Here is a 22,810-nt window from a genome sequence, read left to right on the forward strand (position 1 = left end):
TCCCTACCCTCAGGAATTGCTTTCAGGAGACGCAAGGAGAGAAAGGAAAGCAAAAAAGCCCTGGTGTGCATGCAGAAGAGTGTCTTGGGACCCTTAACATGAATAGGTTTTGAGTTGGTCTGATTACGGTATTTGTGAGCAGGAACATTTTGTATCCTGGGTTTTTTGTGTGTGTTTTGTTTTGTTTTGTTTGCTTGCTTGCTTTCCCTGTAGTGTAAGCCTTGATTTAGCTGTTGTCTAAAGCTCCGTTGGTTTGGCAGGCACCTTGGCATCCTGTCCCTTCTTCCCCTTCTTCAAAGCACACTGTGGACTGTATATGACAGGTTACTTTGCAGGGGACGTGGTTGGGCTTTTTTTTCTTCCTTTGTTGATCTCTCCCAGTCCTTTCCCAGATATTTCTTTTTCTAGTAACCTGGCATAGATCCCTAAGAAAAGTGGGCTTACTCTCTCCTTAATCATCTCCACTTTTGCTAAAAGGTAAAGGTAAAAGTAAAGGTTTCCCTTTCTCGAAAGCCAGTCAAATCTGACTCCACTTTTGCTACCTGACCACAAATAATAGTTAGCCCTATCAAAATTATTGCAATTGCCGAAGAAAAAAATTGGTTGCTTTATGTAGTTTCATCATGCACTAGGAGTGGTTTCTAAATCAGCCATCGCCATTGTCTATTTTTATTATGACTTTGGAAAGAGACCACCAGCACTGACTCTGGAGGGATTCCGTGTTGCTTTAGAACCGTTCCTCATGGCTTCTTTCCCCCCTTCAGTTTACGGGAAGCCTGTGGTCCAGTCCGGTTCGACTTCTCCTTCGCCGTTGCCATTCCTTCACGGATCTCTACCAGCCAATGCACCACAGCCTCCGCCTCCGAGCGACTGTAGTGAAAAAGAGCAGGAGGTGGAGAACGCCCCGCCCTCTGGGGAGAACGTTGAAAACATTCCCCGCCCCCTCAGCCCCACAAAACTGACGCCCATCGTCCATTCCCCCCTGCGCTACCAAAGTGACGCTGACCTGGAGGCTCTGAGGAGGAAACTGGCCAACGCCCCCAGGCCTCTGAAAAAGCGAAGCTCCATCACTGAGCCGGAAGGGCCCAGCGGACCCAACATACAGAAGCTCCTGTATCAGCGCTTTAACACCCTGGCGGGGGGGATTGAAGGGGCCCCCTTTTATCAGCCAGGCAACTCCCAGGACTTCATAGGCACACTGGCAGACGTCGATAACGGGAACGCCAACACCAACGGCAACATCGAGGAGCCCGTTCCTGCACCACCCACGGCTCCTCTCCCCGACGAACCTTCGTCCGATGCCAACGACAATGAGCTTCCATGTCCTGCGACGGAGGAGCTGATCAGTGCAGACACCACGCCTCAGCCACCTGAACCTACGGAGGACGATAACAACAACAACAACCCTGCCGTGGTCCCTCCTGTGGAGCGCCCCCCGAGTCCCACCCCCGAAGGCAACACCCCAGTGGAAGACGAAGTGCAGCTGCCCCCTGCTCCTCCTCCTCCTCCGCTTCCTGTAGTAAGTTGCTGCGGAAAGCAGGCGGGAGTTTTGATTAGCAAGGTAGCTGCATGGTTTCCACACTTTACCAAGTGCTCTGACAAAGTTTGTGTTCCTCTTTGGGCTGTACACTTTAGTCCCTTTGTACAGCGATACCCCATACACACACGCCCCCTTAGTACACACCAATGGCCAGTCAAGCTGGGTGCTGGACAGAAGTGTTCCTGAGGCCAAGCCTTGCAGACAGGCAAGCATGGGATGGAAGAGGTCTAGTGAGCCTCCCTCTTGGAGGAGAGACACCTGCTGGTAGGCCTGCACAGCTGAAGACAGACAGGTGTGGCTGCCTGCCAGGGGCTTGGCTGCCTGCCATATTTTGATGCGTTCCTGGACAGGCAGGTAAAACAGGAGGTTTGTTAAGCCGCTTGAGAGCTCTGTTTGGCTCGCAGGTTGTGCAGATCCACCTTCAGAGCTTTGGTCTTCAGCTGGGCTGTGCCTTCTTCATCTAGGTGGGCTGTTCCAGCAGTACGTGCATTTTATGTTTAAGTTATTTAAGCAACAGGAGAGTGAGGGGGGGGGAGATGTTGGCATGTATGGAAGAGATTCACTCTGTGTATGGAGGAAACCCACTCCGTGTTTGTTTATTCATTTATGTCCCGCCTTTCTCCCCAATGGGGACCCAGAGCAGCTCACATCATTCTCCTCTCCTCCATTTTATCCTCACAACGACCCTGTGAGGTAGGTCAGGCTGAGAGGGTGTGACTGGTCCAAGGTCACCTGGGAAGTTTCCATGTTAGAGTGGGGTTTCGAACCTGGGTCTCCCAGGTTCTAGTCCAGCGCTTTAACCACTACATCATGCTGGCTCTCATGTTGCCACAGGAAGTGGTGGCAGCTACAAGCATGGATGGCTTCAAAAGGGAATTAGATAAGCATATGGAGCAGAGGTCCATCAGTGGTTATTAGCCACAAGATATAGATAGGGGCTCTGGGGCAAGTGATGCTCTGTCTTCTTGGTGCTTGGGGGGGGTGGTCAACAGTGGGAGGGCTTCTAATGTCCTGGCCCCACTGGTGGACCTCCTGATGGCACTGGTATTTCTGGCCACTGTGTGACACAGAGTGTTGGACTGGATGGGCCTTTGGCCTGATCCAACATTGGCATCTCTTATGTTCTTATGTTGCCGGTTGCAGTTAAAGTTTGGTTCTGGGTCTGAAAAGGTTGCTGTCTGCTGCCACAACATGCTAGAACCAGACCCTTCTTTCAGTTGTATCGAGGCCGTTGGGTGGTGGACTGTCTGGCTGTGACATGCCGGAAAACAGAGCTAGGCAGGGCTTATTTCCCGTTATTAGTGATTTTCGTTCCAGGCAGTAAGCCTTGACCATCCTCACTTGTACTGAATGTGATTCAAAGCCTTGAGGCGGTTGTGCCCTTGAAAATACCTGTCCCCTTATCACTCAGGCCAAACGGACCAACCTGAAGAAACCCAACTCCGAGAGAACCGGCCACAGTTTGAGGGTCAAGTTCAACCCGCTGGCCCTCTTGCTGGATGCCTCCCTGGAAGGAGAGTTCGACTTGGTGCAAAGGATCATCTACGAGGTGAGGCTCGCCAGTGTGGCTCAACTCTTTGGCTCTGTTGTCATCACAGAAGAAAAGATTTTTTAAGCTGAGGGAGTCCCTCTTGTTTGTTTGTTTGGCTCCAGGTGGATGACCCCAGCAAGCCCAACGACGAAGGAATCACCCCTCTGCACAATGCGGTGTGTGCCGGCCATCACCACATAGTGAAGTTCCTGCTGGATTTCGGAGTCAATGTGAATGCGGCCGACAGCGACGGATGGTGAGAGCACAGCGTAGAGCATTCCGTGCTGCAGCGCACACCTTTATCCAGGCTCTGCAGCAAAAACTAGAGCCCCATTATAATGTTCAGCCGTTGTGTCAGACTTGAGAGCAAAGCCCTGTCCCGTGCAGTCAAAGGGGGGGTACCTGGTGGTCTGGTTGTAAGCACCCATGGTGACTCTCCCAACCAATCAAGCAGGTGCTTTTAGAAGAGCACTCCCATCTTGCAGACGAAGGACAGTGCTTACAGAAAACGGTGAGAATTCACGCTCCCGGGTAGCTTCTCTCTTTGGCTTGCCCTCCACTCCAGCTAGAGTAGCGATATCCCTTGGCACAAGACAGTTTTCTGCCCTCCTTCGGCTTGTCTTTAACCAAGACTGCATCTTGGCACGTTATTGTATGTTCTGCTTTGCCTTGCATCAAGTCGTACATATCTGATTTATTTCAGGACTCCTTTACACTGTGCAGCATCTTGCAACAGCGTCCACCTCTGTAAGCTGCTCGTCGAATCCGGGGCAGCGATTTTTGCCTCCACTATAAGTGACATAGAAACGGCAGCAGACAAATGTGAGGAGATGGAAGAGGGTTACATTCAGTGTTCCCAGTTTCTGTACGGTGAGTTGGCATGAACAGATACAGGTCTGAGTCAAAGATTCAGCGCTTGGCTTAAGGCACTTAAGGGTCTACAGTATTTTCGGCACCTGCTTCAGACATAAATCTCCATATCTGCTTCTAAATGTGGGGTAATCTTTTAAGGCATGCAACACACACTGTGGTTGTAAAGAGGCACATGGGGGTGGAGAGTGCCGTCAAGTCGCATCTGACTTAGGGCGACCCTTGGTGGGGTTTTCAAGGCAAGAGGCGTTCAGCAGTGGTTTGCCATTGCCTGCCCCCGCATCATGACACTGGTATTCCTTGGAGGTCTCCCATCCAAATACTGGCCAGGGCCAACCCTGCTTAGCTTCCAAGATTGGGCTAGCCTGAGCTAAGAGCCACATGATGGTATCAAAGTACAGAATCTGCAGAGAATTAGTGATTTTGCCCAATTATGTAAAACTAAAAAAGGGTGGGTTAAAACCCCCCAAAGTGACTGCAGATTGCAGTTTTGGAAACCTCCATAGCTGTTGGCTCTTAAGAGCTCTGGCTGTCATTGGTTGAAATGATTCCAGCTATTCAGAAATCTCACAAAAGCTGTCAGCATGTGAGGCCTAGGGACAGATGGTTGTTGGTTCAGCAAGCAGGGTTAGTCACTGTTTGTGCGTATCAATGTTGGGTGTGTATAGGAGGAAAAAAGTATCAGTGGGAGAAAGTCAGAAAGTGGACACACAACAACTGTTACACAAGCTGGAACTGTCTGCTATTCTCCAGTTTAATCTTTTCTACCGTGGACCAGAGAAATAGCCGTTGACATAATGGTGAAGTCACTAGACTTAGGGGAGACTGAATTCTTCTCGTTCAGCTGCAGTGGGAGTAATTTCTAGGCCCCAAAAGTATAGCTTGGCCACTTTGGGAGGATACTGTCCAGTCCGGTGAAGTTGGAGAAGCACAAATGTGCATTTACCGCTTCAAGCAGTAAAGGAAGGGGGGTAGTGGGGCTTCCTGCCACAAGGGCCATGCTCATACCATATGCCACTGTGGTTTAAATTGATTTTTCCAATTGGGGCCCCACTGCTTCTGAACTCGAATGACGGCAAAGGGCCGATCACTTCCAGGAGACAGGGACATCTTCGCCTGCTTCAATTTCTTCCTATGTACTACTATTACTACTACAAAAAAAAAGTCTGCTTCATATTATTACTTGACCAGAGTGCTCAGGGTGGGTTTACCATTGGGCGTAAAAAACACACGTCGGCGTACTGTATCTTAGTCACGTGGAGAGTGGGGGAAAGGGAGACTGCCTTCATCTTCCTGTGTCACGAATCCATCTCCCTCAGAACCCGTTCTGATCACTGTGGTTGGATTTAATGGAATTTGATAGGCCTTGTACGGCCTGCCCCTGGAAGTGAACCCCCAGTCACACGAGAGCACTCAGGCGGCCGTGTTGCGCTCGTTTCCTCAACTGATGGTTATTGTTTAGGCATCGTCTTGAGAAAACCGCTTGCCTTCCCACTCTCCTTTTGGAAACAGGTGTGCAAGAGAAGCTGGGAGTGATGAACAAAGGGGTAGTGTACGCGCTGTGGGATTACGACGCTCAGAACAATGACGAGCTGTCATTCCACGAAGGAGACGCCATCACCATCCTAAGACGCAAAGACGACAACGAGACGGACTGGTGGTGGGCTCGGCTCAATGACAAAGAAGGCTATGTGCCTAAAAATGTCTTGGGGGTAAGTGTAGCGGCACTTGTTGTGTTCTGCGCTGGTTAAATGAAATGCTTTCCAGGCAGTGTCAGCATTGCTACGGCGGGAATCGTTGGAAATCTTTTTGCTTTTAAAACAGGGGAGGTTACTAGAGCTCAGTGCAATAGTACCCCTGGTCCTCTGCCTCTCACTCTCTGATAGCCAGGAACGCTCCCCCCTCCCCCCTCCCCAAAAACAGGTGGTTGAAACGGCAGGTCATAGGATTTAAGTAGTTCAGTGTACATTTAGGCTCACTTTCTTGACCATATTAGTCACATGCAAGTCTTCTCCCATGGACAATGGAATAGATGAGCATGGTTTCCCTTCTCCCCTCTGTCAGACTAAAGGGGTGCAACATTGGGTGGACTGTGCCGTGTTGCTTTTCCTGCACCGTTGAAGATGCCTGGGATGATCATGGATGCGTTTTGTTTTTTTTAATGGGCTGCTCCCAATAAGTTTTTACTTGTACTAAGGGGTAGTGTCTGTAATATGGGAGGCTGTGACACCTCCATGAACTTTCAGAGACAAGTGCAGTTTTCAAAGTGTTCCTCGTTTCCCTCTCATCTGCAATAAAGAAATCACCTCCTGGGAACAGGAATTATCTTTCCAAACACAGAGATGAAGAAATCTGAACTGCAGGATCATATTTGTGTCACTGGAGAGATGCCTTTCTCTCCACTCAGGGTTAACATAAGAACATAAGAGGTGCCAATGTTGGATCAGGCCAAAGGCCCATCCAGTCCAACACACTGTATCACACAGTGGCCAGAAATACCAGTGCTATTAGGAGGTCCACCAGTGGGGCCCGGACATTAGAAGCCCTCCCACTGTTGACTCCCCCCCCCGAGCACCAAGAATACAGAGCATCACTTGCCTCAGAGTCCCTATCTATACCTTGTGGCTAATAGCCACTGATGGACCTCTGCTCCATATGCTTATCTAATTCCCTTTTGAAGTCGTTTTGAAGGGTTAAGATAAGCACACGAGCTTTCCTCTTTTTGCTGTACAAAAAAAGTCTTGGAATGCTTTTTTTTTTTAATTGGTTGATACTTTTTTTAAAAAAATCCCTTTCCTAAGATCCAGAGACTTGTTACGGAAGCTGGTTGTGAAAAAGGAATCTCTGGTGATATTTTTAAAAAAGCAAGTGGGCCTTGTCTGTGCTAGGTTTTAACTGAGGCATCAAGCGGATTAGAACATGGGGTAGGGTCCATCTGCTTTGGAACTCTCTGGACTAGAGGCTTCGAGCCTGCAGGCCCTTGAAAGTGAGCTAAGGCCTTGAATAGCAGTAACCTGCTAAACTTCAGTCCTGCAAATATTTTGAAGGGAGACTGATTTCATTTCCCTACTGCAGCCAAATATGTTATCCAGCGCATTCGTAACTACTTCCTGGGTACAGAAACTAGGCTGTCCTAGCTTTAAAGCTTTCCGCTCTTTATCAGACGCTGGCCAAAGGCCAGGTTTGCTTTATCAAGTAGTAGTGTAGCTTGTTTACTACCTTGGTGCAGTAAGTGATTCTTAGCTGAAGCTTCTTTAGTCTTGGGCACTTTATAGAGCCATAGGAGCATGCTTCTGGGTTTCTGGGCCATCTTGGTATGCTTAATTTGAACTACAGAATGTTTTTATTATTTTATCTATGATTTTAATTGTTGTGAGCCGCCCTGAGCCCTGCATGCAGGGAAGGGCAGGATTTTTAAAAATCTAATTAAATAATTAATTAAGCTAGCCCCAAGGCAGGAGTTATCAGAAGAGGGCCAGTTTTGCCCCAGTTCCCATTTTGACTGTAAACCCTCCTCTTTTTGTCCACAAAGCTCACTCTAGCAGTGTCTTTCCTGAGGACATGTGGGGAGTTTCTGTTTCGAAATATCCAACATAGTACCTCACAGACATTTCCAAATGCCGGGGTTAACGTGGTGAAGATTCGTCCTGTTTCTACTAAAAATGGTTTTATGTAATGCCAGCCTATAGTAATCATCATCTTTGAAATAAATAGCTAGTTCCAGTATAAAGCCCAAATTTAACTTCAAATTCATTTTGTTGCAGTTATACCCAAGAATAAAGCCTAGGCAACGAACCCTTGCCTGAATTCTACCTTTGGCAGTGCAATATCTTGCTGGCAACTGGAAGACAGAAAGTATACACTGGAGACATTTTTCAGTCACATTTCACCAGGAGAAATAAAGCTATACTTGTTTTTAAATGGTGCTCTTGTTAATATAATGGACAGCATTTGAGGTTTCCAATCTGCTGTTTGTAAGTGAGGTCTGCTCTGCGTTAAACTCGCCCGCTCCTTGGGGAGAGGTACTCAACACAGCCTACAGCATTTCTTTTTGCCAGTCAAATTAAAGAGAACAAATGTACTTGTGCTAAATGTTGGGGGGGGGGGACTTTTTGCAAAATGCAGATATGCTGTCTGATCTGTTCTAGTCCACAGTAACTATCCTGACATGTCAAGACCTTTTGCTATTAAAAGTTGTCAGCTGAATGTTGAGTTTACTGTGTTAAATCCTTAAAAGAGCTTGGGTGAGAGTTGACCGCTGGGAGTCGCCAACAGCCCTCTAGTATCAAGACATTATTGACAAAACAAGAGAAGCATCAGAGCTGGATGGATTTTTTTTTTGTGCACTTCTCCAAACAGCACTTCCTCCTTCACTTGATGTTTTTTCTTGATACTCCCGCTTACAAGCACCGGTTTTAACTTTCCCCGTTTCCCCGTTTTATACTTCTTCACCCGCCACACCCTGGATTGCCTCTTCTGGACAAACCCACATTCAGATTTGAGGGACTTGTATGTTTATACGGAAGAAAAGTGCAATAGTTGAAAAGGGGGTAAGAGTAAGGTTATTTTTTAAAAAATATGCCAAGAGGTTCAGTTTAAGGGCCTTTCGGTTTTTAGCTGGAAGGTGAGCGAAGGACGGAATAAAGGCCAGGTTGGTTGTGCAGCATGCAGGGGAGGAGGAGGAGGAGGAGAGACTTGTTATGGTTCAAGACAAATTGCTATTTGGGCTGAGACGGTGCCCGTGGTTCTCGGCAGCCCTGCATCTAGTGCTAGGGGTGAGTTATGCAATAACTTAAAAATCCACAGTGTAGTTTCAAGCAAAAAAAAGAAGAAGAAAGAAAAGCACTTCATTGGAATATCAATTGTACATGATTTTATACACAGAAGTCTATTTTGAATTTCCCATTCAGCGGCAAGCCACATGTTTTATAATTTCCTCCCAGTTTGACAGTAGGCCAATGGGGCTGTATTCATGTCCATGTTGTGCATAATTTATATATCCACGGATGCAGTGCTGTAAGTTGCTTTTACCACTGTTTAGCATTAATTGTATATATTGTGGTGACGAGAAGTGAAAAAGGGTATTATTGTAAAAGAATATTTGCTAAATGAATGTGAGCCTATGATAACACTTCTCATCCAGCGTGCACAATAAAAACTACTGCTACAGTACGGTCGCACTTTGCACGTGTGTGTTTTTAAATTCTTTGAAAGAGAAGTTGTGCGGGAGTGAGCGTGGAAAAGTCTATTTTGCAAATCTGTCGCATTGCCTTAGCCACACCATTCTTTACACTGTGTTTCCTTAGCGGTAGGGGGCAGGCCAGCTTGCTAGAATTCTTCTGATGTTCCATGACATCAAGCACTGCCGGGGGGCATTTGAAGATGGTGACTTAAGACAACAGAATGGGATTCACAAAATAGTTTGAAAACCAAAGCAGCAAAATTCTTCTTGTCTTTAAAAGAAGGGTGGGATTCCTTGGAAGCTGATGGTCAACAAGATTTCCAAGATAACAAGTAGCCTACTATGACCACAGTAAGGCCCTATTGGCCCAACAACAGGGGCTGAGGCCTTCCCCTGCTGTTGCTTCCTGGCACTGGGCTTCAAAGGTTGACTGCTTCTGCATGTGGAGGTTCAGTTCCCTGTAGTCACCATGGCTAGTAACCACTGATACAACTATCCTCTATTAATCTAATTCCCTTCTGTGGCCATCTCTACATCCTCTGGCAGCAAATTCCACATTTCAGTCACTTGCGTAAAGAAATTATTTCCTTTCATCTGTTCTGAATTTAGTGCCATTCAGCCTCATTGGATGCTCTCAAATTCTAGTACTTTGGGAGAGGGAGAAAAGTTACCAATACTCTTCATCCCACACATAAATGTATAAACCTCTATCATGTCCCCTCTTAATCATCTCTTTTCTAAACTAAAACTTGGGTGTAAGCACAAGCTTCACCACTGTGCCATGAGGTCCAGTGCATTGCTCAGCAGAAAGTGAATGGGGAATGTAAGATGTTCAGAACACAGTACATTACGTGGTGTTAATGTAGCAGGAACAACATCTACCCGCGCATGGGACCACCTGTTGCCTTTCAGTGTCGAAGCTGCTGATTGGCACCCAGTGTGAAACCTAATGGCAGCTCCAGATGGGGTGATTATTCTTACAAGCTAATAAACACACTTAGCACTCACAACTTTTAAATATTATTTAATCAGGTTTTATTAGCCAAACCTAGAATTACCACAAAAAGCATGAATATAAAACTTCAAAAAAAACACCAAAACAGTCTTGCTGGAAGCTTCATTCAAAAAGGTTGGCTTTCACAGGGACAATCTGTGGCATTTGGTAGACTTATTTTTACAAGAGCAGTGTTTAATATCATGATACAAATCCCCCACCACAAGAAAGAGTGGCTTCTATAAAAGGGTACCTAAGGCAGATTTCATAGATCATTTAGATGGGGGGGGGGGAGAACCTGAGATCTACACACCTGAAAAGCTATTCTCGGGAGCATCGAACATGAGTGTTTCCTTTTTATAGTGAATTATACATAATCTGTACTACAAAAGTTGTGCTATACATTTAAGCAGTAGTGCAGGTCACACTTCCGTTATACATAGTAAGTGCAGACACGATTTTAACAAAATATAAAGTCGGCAAGGCTATATTTAAAGCATTAATGCACTGTATACATATTGCACACTAAATAAGTGAATACTTATGGGTCAAATACATCGTTATTGGCCAGTGCTCACATAATGAACCACATTTAGCGGGTAAGAACAGGGCAGGGTGGTTCCCTCTATTACCAAGTACTTATTACCATGTGAACTAGCAGGAAGTGAGATGTTTATTCTGAGAGCTCATCTTTTCCCCCTCAGATCAGAAGTTATTGGTCCCGAGATTCATAAAGAAGTTTTGCCGCCTAGAAGACCAAAAGGGGGAAAGAGAGAGAAAATGCAGATCACTAAGTGGTGGTGCTTGACCTTTAAGGAAGCTTCAAAGGCAAAACTTTTTCCCTGGGATTTCTCATTACATTGAGCATTTCTTACATCTTCAATGGGTTAAATTTGCTAAGATGAGGAATCAAAGCAATCAAGGGTGTCTTAGAGGCAAGCCTATTATGAGCAAGCATCTCTAGAATAAGCTTGACTTGAGTGAGAAACAGTCTCAAGGGTGATTTGCTGTTATATTCCTAGTACCTCAAAAGCTAAAGTGCACACTCTGTACCCACCCAACCCTGAGCTATCAAGCGACAAGCAAGGGAGTTAAATTCCCTGCCATTTCCTCATCTTTGCTCATCTTGCTACTTGGGACAACAGGGGGCCAAACCAGACAAGACCACCCCAGGGACGCTGCACCATTTAATAAGTCAGGGTTTTTGCTTTTCCAAATGTCAAGGGTGGGGTCTGATCCTGCTGGGAATGTTGGAAAGGGGGAACGAGGGGGTTCCTCTCTGCCCTGAGCCATTTTCAAGCCAGCTTTTGAAAACAGAGGGGGGCAGGAGTCCTTCATCCACCTGGGCTGTAGGTCTCCAACATGACTGGGGCCCCGTGGCACCCCGAGAAGTAAAAATCCAGGCCATAAAAAGGCACATCGTTCCCACAGCAGTCTTGGGGACACTGGACTCTCTAGCTTGGCCCACTGAAGTTAACTGCATGGAGGAATTATTCAGTTCGTATCTAGCGTTTCACCCACTTACCTTGTGCATGGCTGCTAGCCAAGTTGCTGACAGTTTCTTGTTGGAATTGAAGTCTTCTCCAGCGGTGAATTTCAACTGTTTGAGTTCCTCTGACCCCGGCGCCTTGTACTGAAGGAGCATACCTATAGCACGAGTATTGCCTCCTAAGGGAGAGAAGTAATCAAAATAAAGAAGGCGCAATTGTTTGGCTGGAACACACCACCACCACCAGGTTCAATGCCAATGCTCTATGAAAGGGTTCTAAGATCTTTATCGTAATTTCTAGGTAAGCCCCAATATTTCCTAATTTCCGTCAGTAAGATAACCATGGGACATTGGATACATTTTATTAACCTGACAGATATAGTCAGGTTGAGTAGTGGTTATGGAGAATACCACACCCAAGCAAGAATTCTATCCAGGTCTCCCAGCTCCGGCCACATTGTGTTACCTGGACTGTAGGCAATTAACTTCATGCCCTACAGAAGACATATTTTGCATTTTTATTCCCCCATGACAAGACATTGGGGAAAGAATATAGTGGAAAAAATTACGATATACCTCCTTAATTTTTCTGATTTGTACTTGGAATCTAGAGCACTATCTTACACCTTCTTGTGGTTTGGCCTTCTCAAACTCAGGCTCCCCCCCCCCCACCTGCCCCCCGACCGGAAATGATGTGAAATTCAGAATCTTGTGGATTTGAAGGCCTTTAAAAAAAACCCTCTGCAAGTGGCTGTGAATTTCTGAGCGCACCCTGTCAGACCAACCAGATCTACGCTGCTACATTTCTCACTCCAAGGCAGTGCTGCTTCAACAGGAAAGGGAGGCCTTGGGGACTCTGAACTGCTGTAAGAGTGACAACCCACCCAAAACACCACACAGTATGCAATAAGAATTACGCAAGTTGTCAAATATGCAATCATTAGACACTGGGTGTTCAGAGTTCTGAGTAGGGACGGGCACAGACCTAAAAGAGGCGGTTCAGGGCAGCCCCCGAACAGGTCCCACCCAAACTGAACTGGCAAGTTTGGTTCCCTTTCTTCCGACCGTGGCTTGCCAGAGCTGGGGAACAGGGGTCGGGAATCATCCTGGAAGGGACTTCCCTTCCACCTTTCTCACAGCCGTGGCTCGCCAGGGCCAGGAGAAAGGAGGGAATCGCCCAAGGACTTCCTTTCCCCCTTTCTCCCAGCCACGGCTCACCCCAGCTGGGAGAAAGGGGCTGGGGGTCACCCAGGAAGGGACTTCAATTTAACCCTTTGGTTTTGCTACCCCCCCCCTTCAAGGTGGTGTGGGGCAAAAATGAAGGTTTAAATGGCTGCCAGCCTCTTAAACCTAATGGCTGACCAGTGGCCCCACATCGCTCAGCCGTTAGGTTTAAATGGCTGGTAGCCATTTAACTTTTTTTTTTTTTTGCTGCCTGCTGCTTCAAAGAGGGGGGAGCAAAACCTAACAGCTGAGCAGTGTGGGGTCCACGGCTGCTCAGTTAGGCTTAAATGGCTGGCCCTGAACAGTCGAACTGAACCAGCCAAAAGTCAGGCAAATATTAGGGGAATGCACCTTCCCTGAACATTGGTTCCTGAGCTACGAACCGGCCCAAGTTCAGCCCAAATTTTGGCTCATGAGCCAGTTCATGCCCATCCCTAGTTCGGAGTTTCCCAGGGTGTGGGGTGAAGCTCTGGGTGGGAACTAGCTGGAGCTGAAAGATGAGACCCGAGAATAAACTGCAGTCGTCGGATGCTGCCATTGAAAATCACATTCTGCAGCAGGATTATGGCCACATATCCTTTACGGGAGACCAGTACCAGAAGAACCACCATGCAGAGATCCAGCCCCAGAAGACAGGTAAGAGCTGCATCTTTTGTTGTTGTGGTTGTGGTCTTTATCAACTGACTAAGTCAAACGGAAAACATTCTTATATGAATGAATTTTATCATCTTCTGAGTGGGTGGAGATGGGAACACTGACAGTCCCGGGGGCCTTACTTGGTCTGCCTGTTGCAAAATACGAAGGCCTCATTTGACAGCAAGCAAAGGGAGCGGGAGGAGCAGGTTACACAAGGCCCACTGAACCAGGAAGGCAGACGGGGGCGGGGAGGAGAGCAGACGGCGCTTCCCACTGCCTGGTTTGCTTAGCAAGGGGGAAACGTCTCCAGAGTTTGGCCCGGCAAGAGCTGCTGACAGCTGGGGTTGCATAATCCTTCCCAGTCTCTCTTGCAACCGACTGAGCTGACTTAACAGGGCTGCATTTGTGGAGGCCACGCTGGCTAGCAGGTGACCCAAGCTCATGGTTTCTTTCACGTCTCCACACCCTCCCCGTAAAGCTCTGCTGTTTTCTGACAGCATTTCTCAAAGCACAAATCTGCCAGAGCCAGCTTCTCCCGTGTGAAAAAAGTCAACCTGCTACATGCCCAGCACATGTCAACAATTGTCTACTGGCCCTAGGGCCTTCTGGTTATTTATCTACCTATTTATCCACTCCCCACACCCAGCTACCTGCAGCATGTGCATTCCTCTGAGGGTGGCACGCACACAAGCTCTTCCCTTCCTCGCTTTATCCTCCTACCCTGCAAGGAGGAAATGACTGGCCCAAGGTCGCCCGGTGACCTTCACGGTGGCCATGGGACCTTGACCAGGTCTCCTGGAGCCTCGTCAACCTTAACTACTGCTCTGCACCAACCCTGGATAGGAGCAGCATATCTGGGGGCTGGATAACGGGGCCCACTGCTTTAAGAACACAAGAGAAGCTGTGCTGGATCAGGCCAACGGCCCGTCCAGTCCAACCCTCTGTGTCACACAGCGGCCAAAGCCCAGGGGCCATCAGGAGGTCCACCAGCGGGGCCAGAAGCCCTCCCACTGTCCCCCCCCCCGGCACCGAGAATACAGAGCCTCACTTGCCCCAACTCGGTGAACTGCCTTTTCCCACAGCAAATTCATGCTACTAATTTTCATCATCTGCTTAAAGTGAGGTTTCCATTTTCAACACAAATGATCAAAATGAATGTGAACTAATGAACCCAACTGGTAAATGGTATCCAACTGTGGATAAATTAACCTTTGAATCTTTCGATTGGAAAGCGATTAGTACAGCAAAATACTCATTGTTATTAATAAGCTAGCAAACTTCTATCAGTATTTGATTAAGTTAACTTGGAAGTCTGTATACTCACTGACATTTACATGAAAAATTGTTAAAATGTTGTCTGAGAACCTGTATTTATTTGTTATGTTCTAAGTTAAAATCCAATAAAATATTATGGTTAAAAAAAAAATCTGCTTAAAGTGAGCATTGACTCTTGAAAGCTCATCCCTCAAAAACCTTGTTGGTCTCTTAAGGTGCTACGGGACTTAATCTAGCTGTTCTACTGCGAACCCCCACGGCTCCCCTCCGAAACTGATTTTAATCATATGACCAGTTGTCTGGATGGAGCTGTGGAAGTTCCACTTTGTGAAACGTGCCAGGTGCTGAAACCCCCTTTCGTAATTCTTCTGTAACACCACTCTAGCCCCCCTTTTCTAACTCTGATCTCACTGGGAACCACGGGGGTACTTTACACGTCCTTGCCCTAACTTGCCCCAGCTGACTCCAGCTAGACAGCTTCCCCCCCCCCAATCTACTCCTTTCCACCCACAGTGCCTCTTCTCTCTAACCCAGTCCCAAGCCCTAGTGTCCTAGAAGCCCCTGAAAGCCACGGTCTGCAGCTGCCTTGATCGTGCAGGCCAACTTCCTCTATTATTCAAGTGAGCCAAGGCTGAACGTAGAGAATCGGCCGCTACTAGCACTGGTATCTTCTGCATAGCCTGGCATCATGGGAAGGCCTCTTGCCCCAAAAAACTCACCATCAGCAGAACGCATCCGTGGATTTCAACCCAGCCTTCCCCTAAATCTCTCACCTTTCTCCATGCCACAACTCACTATCAAATGCAGCTGCCTTCTACTGAATCAGGCCCTTGGTCCATTGAGGCCAATACTGTCTACTCAGACTGGCAGCAGCTCTCTGGGGTCTCAGAGAGCCAGTTTGGTGTTGTGGTTAAGAGCGGCGGACTCTGACCTGGAGGACTGGGTTTGATCCCCCACTCCTCCATATGAAGCCAGCTGGGTGACCTTGGGTCAGTCACAGTTCTCTCAGAGCTGTTCTCTCAAGAGCAGTTCTTGAAAGAGCTCACCAGCAATGCTCCCTATAAGCTGTGGAGTTCTTGTGAGCAGAAATTCTACTTTGGGAGCTACTGGCATCAAAGTTGTGAGTGAGCAATTTGGCTGCTGTATAAAATCAGTTTGCTCTGGAGCCATCCCTTCCTGAGCGAAGACAAAAATGTGTGAGCCGGAGGCTAAAAAACTGAGAGCCGGCTCACACTAACTCAGAGGGAACACTGCTCACAAGGTGGCTGTTGTGGGGACAACAAGGGGAGGGGATTGTAAGCCGCTCTGAGAGTCCGAGTGAAGGGCGGGGTATAAATCTAACTCTTCTTCTTCTTTCACATCACCTACTGCCTGGTCCTTTCAGCTGGAGATGCCAGGGATTGAACCTGGGACCTTCTGCATGCCAAGAATGTGTTCTACCATTGATCTATGGCCCCCTGCCCTCGTCACTTGTGAATACAGACGGGTAGAATTTTCCCCTCACCCAAGCAGAGGAAACCAAAGACAAGCTTCTTTGGCAAGCTACACAGCCCACTTTCACAGCAAATAAGAAAATAAATCTCTTCTACAGGCACAGAGGCGCAGCTTTGGATGAACCCCGGAGAACAGGGAGATTGGCTCACAACAGGGGAGACTGGAACGCTTGACCCAAGGGGTGCTTCGGTTGAACCAATCTAAAGAGGCCCAAGAAAGAGTGCCCGCTCCTTTGTGGCTCAGTGGTAGAGCATCTCCTTGGCATGCAGAAGGTTCCAGGTTAAACCCCCAACAACTCCAGTGAAAGGACCTGACAGGAGGTGATGTGAAAAGATCTGTGCCTGAAACCTTGGAGAACCACAGACAGCCAGTCTAAGTTGGCAATTCTGACTCTGATGGACCACGGGTTGGAGTCAGGATGAAGCAGCTTCATGGGTTCACTCCTTGTGCCCCACCTTCATCCATCCTCAGATGGGTCCTCTCTTTGACCTTCCTCGTTGGAGTCAGGATGAAGCAGCTTCATGGGTTCACTCCTTGTGCCCCACCTTCATCCATCCTCAGATGGGTCCTCTCTTTGACCTTCCTCGTTGGAGTCAGGATGAAGCAGCTTCATGGGTTCACTCCTTGTGCCCCACCTTCATCCATCCTCAGATGGGTCATTGGAGTCAGGATGAAGCAGCTTCATGGGTTCACTCCTTGCGCCCCACCTTCATCCACCCCAGGCCACACCCCCTTTACTTCCTCAGATGGGTCCTCTCTGCCCGCGGGCTGACCTTCCTCGTGCCAAAGGAAAGGAAGAGAGGGAGGTTGGCTGGTGGTGACCCTCTGGGGGCTAGCTGAAGCCGAGTGTTTATCAGGTTCAAATTAAACATAAAAGTGAGCCCGATCCTTTCCCCAGCGAGGTCACAGAACACATAGGGAGCACAAGTTTAGTCACTAGGCAAACTACCTCACCCCCGCCCCAAAGGGAATTTCCTGCAGGAGGCAACATGCACGGAACAGGAGCTACAAAAGGCATGCTTAGGAGAACCGAGCTTCAGTGCTGACCTTCCGTAATGTGTTCGCTTTCCCACAGGCTGGTGTAAGTGTGAATGTCTTTTTCTACATCAAGGAGGCAGGAAGGCAATGGGGAGAAAGAGCAGTCAGAAGAAACGAAGAAGGAGAAACGAAGGTTCAGTTTACAGCCAGTGGAAATATCGCAGGGCTGGGTTACAGGAAGAAGTCCGGTCGGCGGGCAGGAATCACACCGCGAGCTACGGCTCAGCGATACGCATGAACGCAACGGCATTCCCAGTGAGGGGAATGGCAGCTTGAAACTCCAGTCCCAATTCTGGTGCTCTCGTACCCTGAAACCCCGTCCGTCGCTTCAGTTTTAAGCACAGCCCTGCCATAGTTCAAATTCACTCAGGGACCAAAGGATCTAAAGCCTCCCCCCACACAGGCCGCACTTTCAGAATACGGACACATTCTTAATGGCAGGGTGGCCAATAGTTATTTTAAATACAATATATGGTGATTTGCCCTCATTCGGAGGCCTCATAAGTGAGGCTTACATACATTTACACCTTAAAGAGTTTGCTCATTTGCCGTGTCCAGATAGTTGCCATTATGTTAGTCCAAGAACAGATATAGGATTCCCTTCCTAGTGTCACAAAATTGGAAACAGCTCATGAGCTAGATGGCCACAGGTACATATAACCAGGGCTCTTTTTGGTAGCAGGAACTCCTTTGCATATTAGGCGACGCACCCCTAATGTAGCCAATCCTGCAAGAGCTTACAGTAGAAGAAGAAGAGAAGAAGAGATTGGATTTATACTCTGCCCTTTACTACCCAAGGGAGTCCCAGAGCGGCTTACTCCCTTCCCTTCCCCTCCCCACAACAGACACCCTGTGAGGTAGGTGGGGCTGAGAGAGCTCTTGACAGAAACTGCTCTTTTTCAAGGACAGCTCTTATCAGAACTACGGCTTGCCCAAGGTCATCCAGCCAGGTGCAAGTGGAGGAGTGGGGAATCAAACCCGGTTCTCCCAGATTAGAGTCCACACACTTAACCACTACACCAAACTGGCTCTCTGTAAGAAGAGCTCTGTAAGCTCTTGGAGGACTGGCTACATTAGGGGTGTGTTGCCTAATATGCAAAGGAGTTCCTGCTACGAAAAGAGCCCTGCATATAACCAACATTGACAGGGTTGTCATTTTTTTAAAAAAAATCACCTGGTCACCACCGGCAAATTGAAATTACCTGAGATGCACAAGACTTGGAGCTTGGGTTGCCAAGTGGCTTGAAGAAAAGTGTCACATCCCTTTAACAGAGGCTTAATAGGATGTGATTTATCTCCTTCACGCTTGCCCATTTCCACATGTAAAGTCTCTATTAAAGGGACAGGACATTTTCTTCCAGGATAGCCAGAATCCCTACTTGGACCTCCAAACATGCAGTGTGTTTCCTGGCATAAGGTTAGCCCCTTCAATGGATATTTTAAAAAACGTTTAGACTTGCTTCAGTTCCAAATCAATTGTCAAACCAGTGCTTCTATGCCACAAGACATCTACTCTGTTTTGAAAAGATCCTAGGCGGTATCTTTCTTCGTACAGATTTAATTTTTTAAAAAAACAGTAATTAAGAGAGGGGTTCCCTAGATTACTGTGGGCTTTGTCTTCCAAAAAGATCTTATCGCCTCTTTGTCATATCAGTTCTTTTCTTTGTCCTGAGAAGGAGACCAAAGTGTGAAGCGACCACTAATTTTGTTGTTTGGGTTTTTCCAGCAAAAGCTGCAGCTGCATGAATGGAAAACAGCTGGGAAACTGCTCCTCTACGGAACTGGAGGACTGTACAAGGTTATGGTTACCTAGAGAGTAAAAAAGGGCACTTCGCTTATTTTTCAGAAACCATTTATACTGTCATACGGACTTGGGCTGAACCCTTGCAATGAAAATACATTTGAACCCGAGCTTCAACACACCTGGTTCACCCTTATGGGAGAATAGGGGGGGGGGGGGGGGGGGGAGAAGAGCCCTAGAAAGCCTGCTGCATTTAAGAAACAATATTTTCCCCTTGTCTTTAATCTGTTAGCATCTGTAAAGAGGGAGATGTCGTGGAAGGCTCCCGTGCGACATCAGTGTAAACAAAACAAAAATCTCTTAGTGGCCTACCAAGCACTATCTGCAGGTTAGCCCCAGCTCCTGCCAACCGAGCAGTTCGAAAGCAAGAAACTGCAAGTAGATAAATGGGTACCACTTTGGTGGGAAGGGAACGGTGTTCCGTGCGCCTCGGCGTTTAGTCATGCCGACCACAGAAACGTCTTCCGACAGCGCTGGCTCTTCGGCTTGGAAACGGAGATGAGCACCGCAACCCTAGAGTCAGATTCGACTGGCTTTCGAGCAAGGGAAACCTTTTGCCTTTAATCTGTCAACTGATCTGCAAGGCTGATCATGGCAGGTGTCTAACAGTTGATAGACTATTTATTTCACAACACCTCAGACCAGAAAGAGCCCCAAGCTGACAGTTCCACCTTGACAAACAGATCTAATTCGTAAGCCCTGAAGAAAGATTTTAGATTTCCCAACGGTCTGTCGCCTTCTGACTAAAACGCTGCAGCCATGATGACTAGAATAATTAAAAAAAAAACCACCACTAAATGAAAACTACAGGCTGAGGCTGCAGGCAGACCCACAACGGTCAACGCACGGCCTCTGGCTTTGCTGAGGGAACTCCGAAGTCATCTGCAGTTCATGCAAGGAACGGCTGAGGACTGTGCTCTAGCAGCCTTCAAGAAGCCATAAACGGGTGGGGCTAGTGGGAGGACTGAATCTGACACGCGGGCTTGGCCAATTCTGGGCTGCGGGCTTCCGGTTCACCGTTTTGCATATAGAATTTCACTGAGGCGGGAGATCACAGGATTAGCCCACACCCATTTCTACATTGGGGGGGGGGGGAAGCAGGTCGAGCACCCTGAAGCAGTCGCTCTCGAGGTACCGCAGGCCTCCGGCATAACTCAAAACACCGCCAGCCGCTACATGCACAGCGATGAATTCCCTGCAAGGTTTACCTCCAGGAGTGAATCCCTCCGTAAGAATCTGGACAGTCACTGCAGCACAGAACGGGACAGCCAGCCCAGTCACAGGTTTACTGCCCCAGTCAGAACAAGCCTACAGTCGCTGCACACAAAACTTTGCTTAAAACCGGATGGAAAACTTCAGAAATACAGCCAAGCCCTAAACTGCTCTTTCGAGTGAAAAGGCCCAGGCGTTCTGCATAAGATGTCCCTTCAGCTATCAAGCTGATCTTTCCCCCAAACATCTGGAAATGGTGACCATAAATTCTGCTTCCTGGTATGGGTCATCCCCGCCCCGCCCCCCCCCCCCCCACACTTGCCACCCCCCAGCACAGAACGGGACAGCCAGCCCAGTCACAGGTTTACTGCCCCAGTCAGAACAAGCCTACAGTCGCTGCACACAAAACTTTGCTTAAAGCAGGATGGAAAACTTCAGAAATACAGCCAGGCCCTTAACTGCTCTTTCGAGTGGAAAGGCCCAGGCGTTCTGCCTAAGATGTCCCTTGCGGCTAGAAAACCTTCCGCTATCAAGCTGATCTTTCCCCCAAACATCTGGAAATGGTGATCATAAATTCTGCTTCCTGGTATGGGTCACCCCCCCCCCCCTCCACTACCCAATCCCTGGAGACAAACTTCCAGGCTGCATCTACATGTCAAAAAAAAAGACCCCCGTCTCCTCCTCGTGCCTGTGCCCAAACTGCAATTTCGAAAGCCTTCAGTAAACCCCGGATTTGCTGAGATGCCAAATCGGGCACTTAAAACTATAACTTGTTTCCTGCTTACAAGCAGAAGTTGTACTAACTCCGCACAACAGTTCCAAGGCGAATGCATGGTACGATCAGGATACGAGCCGTTCAGGCACATGAACGCCACTTAATTCCTGAACACGCTTCTTACCTCTGGTTGTTGGAAAGTCGACAAACCATTGTTTCTGACTTTTCCGTCGTTCCTGGAGTTACAAAAAATGTAGCACCTTGGTGGGGAGGGAGGAGATGAGAGAAGATGAATTCAACAGGCCCATTGCAGGCAGCGATATATATTCAGTAAACCCCGGATTTGCTGAGATGCCAAATCGGGCACTTAAAACTGTAACTTGTTTCCTGCTTACAAGCAGAAGTTGTACTAACTCCACACAACAGTTCCAAGGAGAATGCATGGTACGATCAGGATACGAGCAGTTTAGGCACATGAACGCCACTTAATTCCTGAGCACGCTTCTTACCTCTGGTTGTTGGAAAGTCGACAAACCATTGTTTCTGACTTTTCTGTCGTTCCTGGAGTTACAAAAAATGTAGCACCTTGGTGGGGAGGGAGGAGATGAGAGAAGATGAATTCAACAGGCCCAATGCAGGCAGCGATATATACCATGACCAATGCTCCATCTAGGCTGTGGAGTCTTGTGAGCAAAAACTCTACTTTGTGAGCTTCTGGCATTAAAGCTGTGAGCGAGCGATTTGGCTACTGCATGAATTAGTTTGCTCTGGAGCCCTCCTTCCTGAGCTGAGGTCTGGGCCTGGCTGGGGCGATGGCACGCGTGCCCGCAGAGAGGGCTTTGAGTGCCACCTCTGGCACCCGTGCCATAGGTTCACCACCACTGCCCTAGAGGAAACACTGACCATGACCTGGATAAGCCAGGCTAGCCCCCACTTGTCAGATCTCAGAAGCTAAGCAGGGTCGACCCTGGTGAGTATTTAGATGGGAGACTGCCAAAGAAGCCCAGGGTTGTTGCGACGCAGAGGCGGGCAATGGCAAATAACCTCTGAATGCCTCTTCCCTTGAAAACCTCATGAGGTTGCCGGAAGACACCACCACTATGGAGCTATGAAGTCACAGCTTATTTAGTTCTCGCGCACCTATTTCGGTTATGAGGAAAGACAACCGTCATAGCCTGCCGTGATAACGCAACCTGCAGAACTCAAATTTGTGCAGGAACAGAAGGATGCTGCAGTTTACCAGCTCTGCTCCTCTGACACCCATGAACTACACACAGAACAACACTGCTAAGTAAACAAAAACCAGTTGCCTATTATTACAACAGGCTTCACATGACAACTTGGAAGTCAGAAAAGCTCCTAAGAACACATTTCTGCAGGTTTTCTACTCAGCAGACACACATTTTTTTCCAAGGAATATTGTACAACAGTCACATGAAGCTTCTCCTTCCTTGGTGTAGGACTAGGGAAAAATGAATGTGATTTCTGAATGTGGGGTCTGACATTTCCTCTTGACATGTTTATATATTGACAGCTGTCACTGTGCCTTCAAAAGTTTAATTATAATAGATCCAGATCTTGGTACGTAACCTAGAATCTTTTGATTAGAGCAGCTTATAGTAGAATGTATTTTATAACTGCACCTTTGTATATAAAGTTATATATATGTTAAGGAAAAGCATTATTAGAGGCTTCTGGGGATAGAATTAGGATGCAATAAGAATGGAATGTGTATTCAAGAAACTGCAAGGCCGTCGATAGCGAAGCTGAATGTGAATCACAACCCTTATCACCTAGCTCCCCAGAAAC

General features: G+C 47.7%; 2 protein-coding genes across 5 annotated transcripts in view; one reads left to right on the forward strand and one right to left on the reverse strand.

Annotated features, from left to right (window-relative positions):
- Window positions 1-8,509, forward strand: part of PPP1R13B (protein phosphatase 1 regulatory subunit 13B) — a 64,837-nt gene extending 56,328 nt beyond the window's left edge. For 2 of the 4 annotated variants that reach the window (XM_015417818.1, XM_015417821.1), the window contains 6 exons: window positions 765-1,561; window positions 2,952-3,089; window positions 3,194-3,327; window positions 3,775-3,941; window positions 5,454-5,653; window positions 7,706-8,509. In XM_015417818.1, coding sequence (XP_015273304.1) covers window positions 765-1,561; window positions 2,952-3,089; window positions 3,194-3,327; window positions 3,775-3,941; window positions 5,454-5,653; window positions 7,706-7,747 — 1,478 coding nt within the window. In that variant the 3' untranslated portion in view covers window positions 7,748-8,509. The remainder of the gene's footprint in view (window positions 1-764; window positions 1,562-2,951; window positions 3,090-3,193; window positions 3,328-3,774; window positions 3,942-5,453; window positions 5,654-7,705) is intronic. The other 2 variants (XM_015417820.1, XM_015417822.1) reach the window with 1 other exon arrangement.
- A 1,677-nt stretch (window positions 8,510-10,186) lies between these two features.
- Window positions 10,187-22,810, reverse strand: part of ZFYVE21 (zinc finger, FYVE domain containing 21) — a 27,267-nt gene continuing 14,643 nt past the window's right edge. The window contains 5 exon segments of the mRNA XM_015417799.1: window positions 10,187-10,865; window positions 11,643-11,785; window positions 17,283-17,336; window positions 20,283-20,321; window positions 21,482-21,586. Of these exon segments, the coding sequence (XP_015273285.1) occupies window positions 10,830-10,865; window positions 11,643-11,785; window positions 17,283-17,336; window positions 20,283-20,321; window positions 21,482-21,586 (377 nt within the window). The 3' untranslated portion in view covers window positions 10,187-10,829.

Source organism: Gekko japonicus, unplaced genomic scaffold, assembly GCF_001447785.1.
Source record: "Gekko japonicus isolate JY-2015 unplaced genomic scaffold, Gekko_japonicus_V1.1 scaffold270, whole genome shotgun sequence".
In the NCBI taxonomy this organism is placed as follows: domain Eukaryota; kingdom Metazoa; phylum Chordata; class Lepidosauria; order Squamata; family Gekkonidae; genus Gekko; species Gekko japonicus.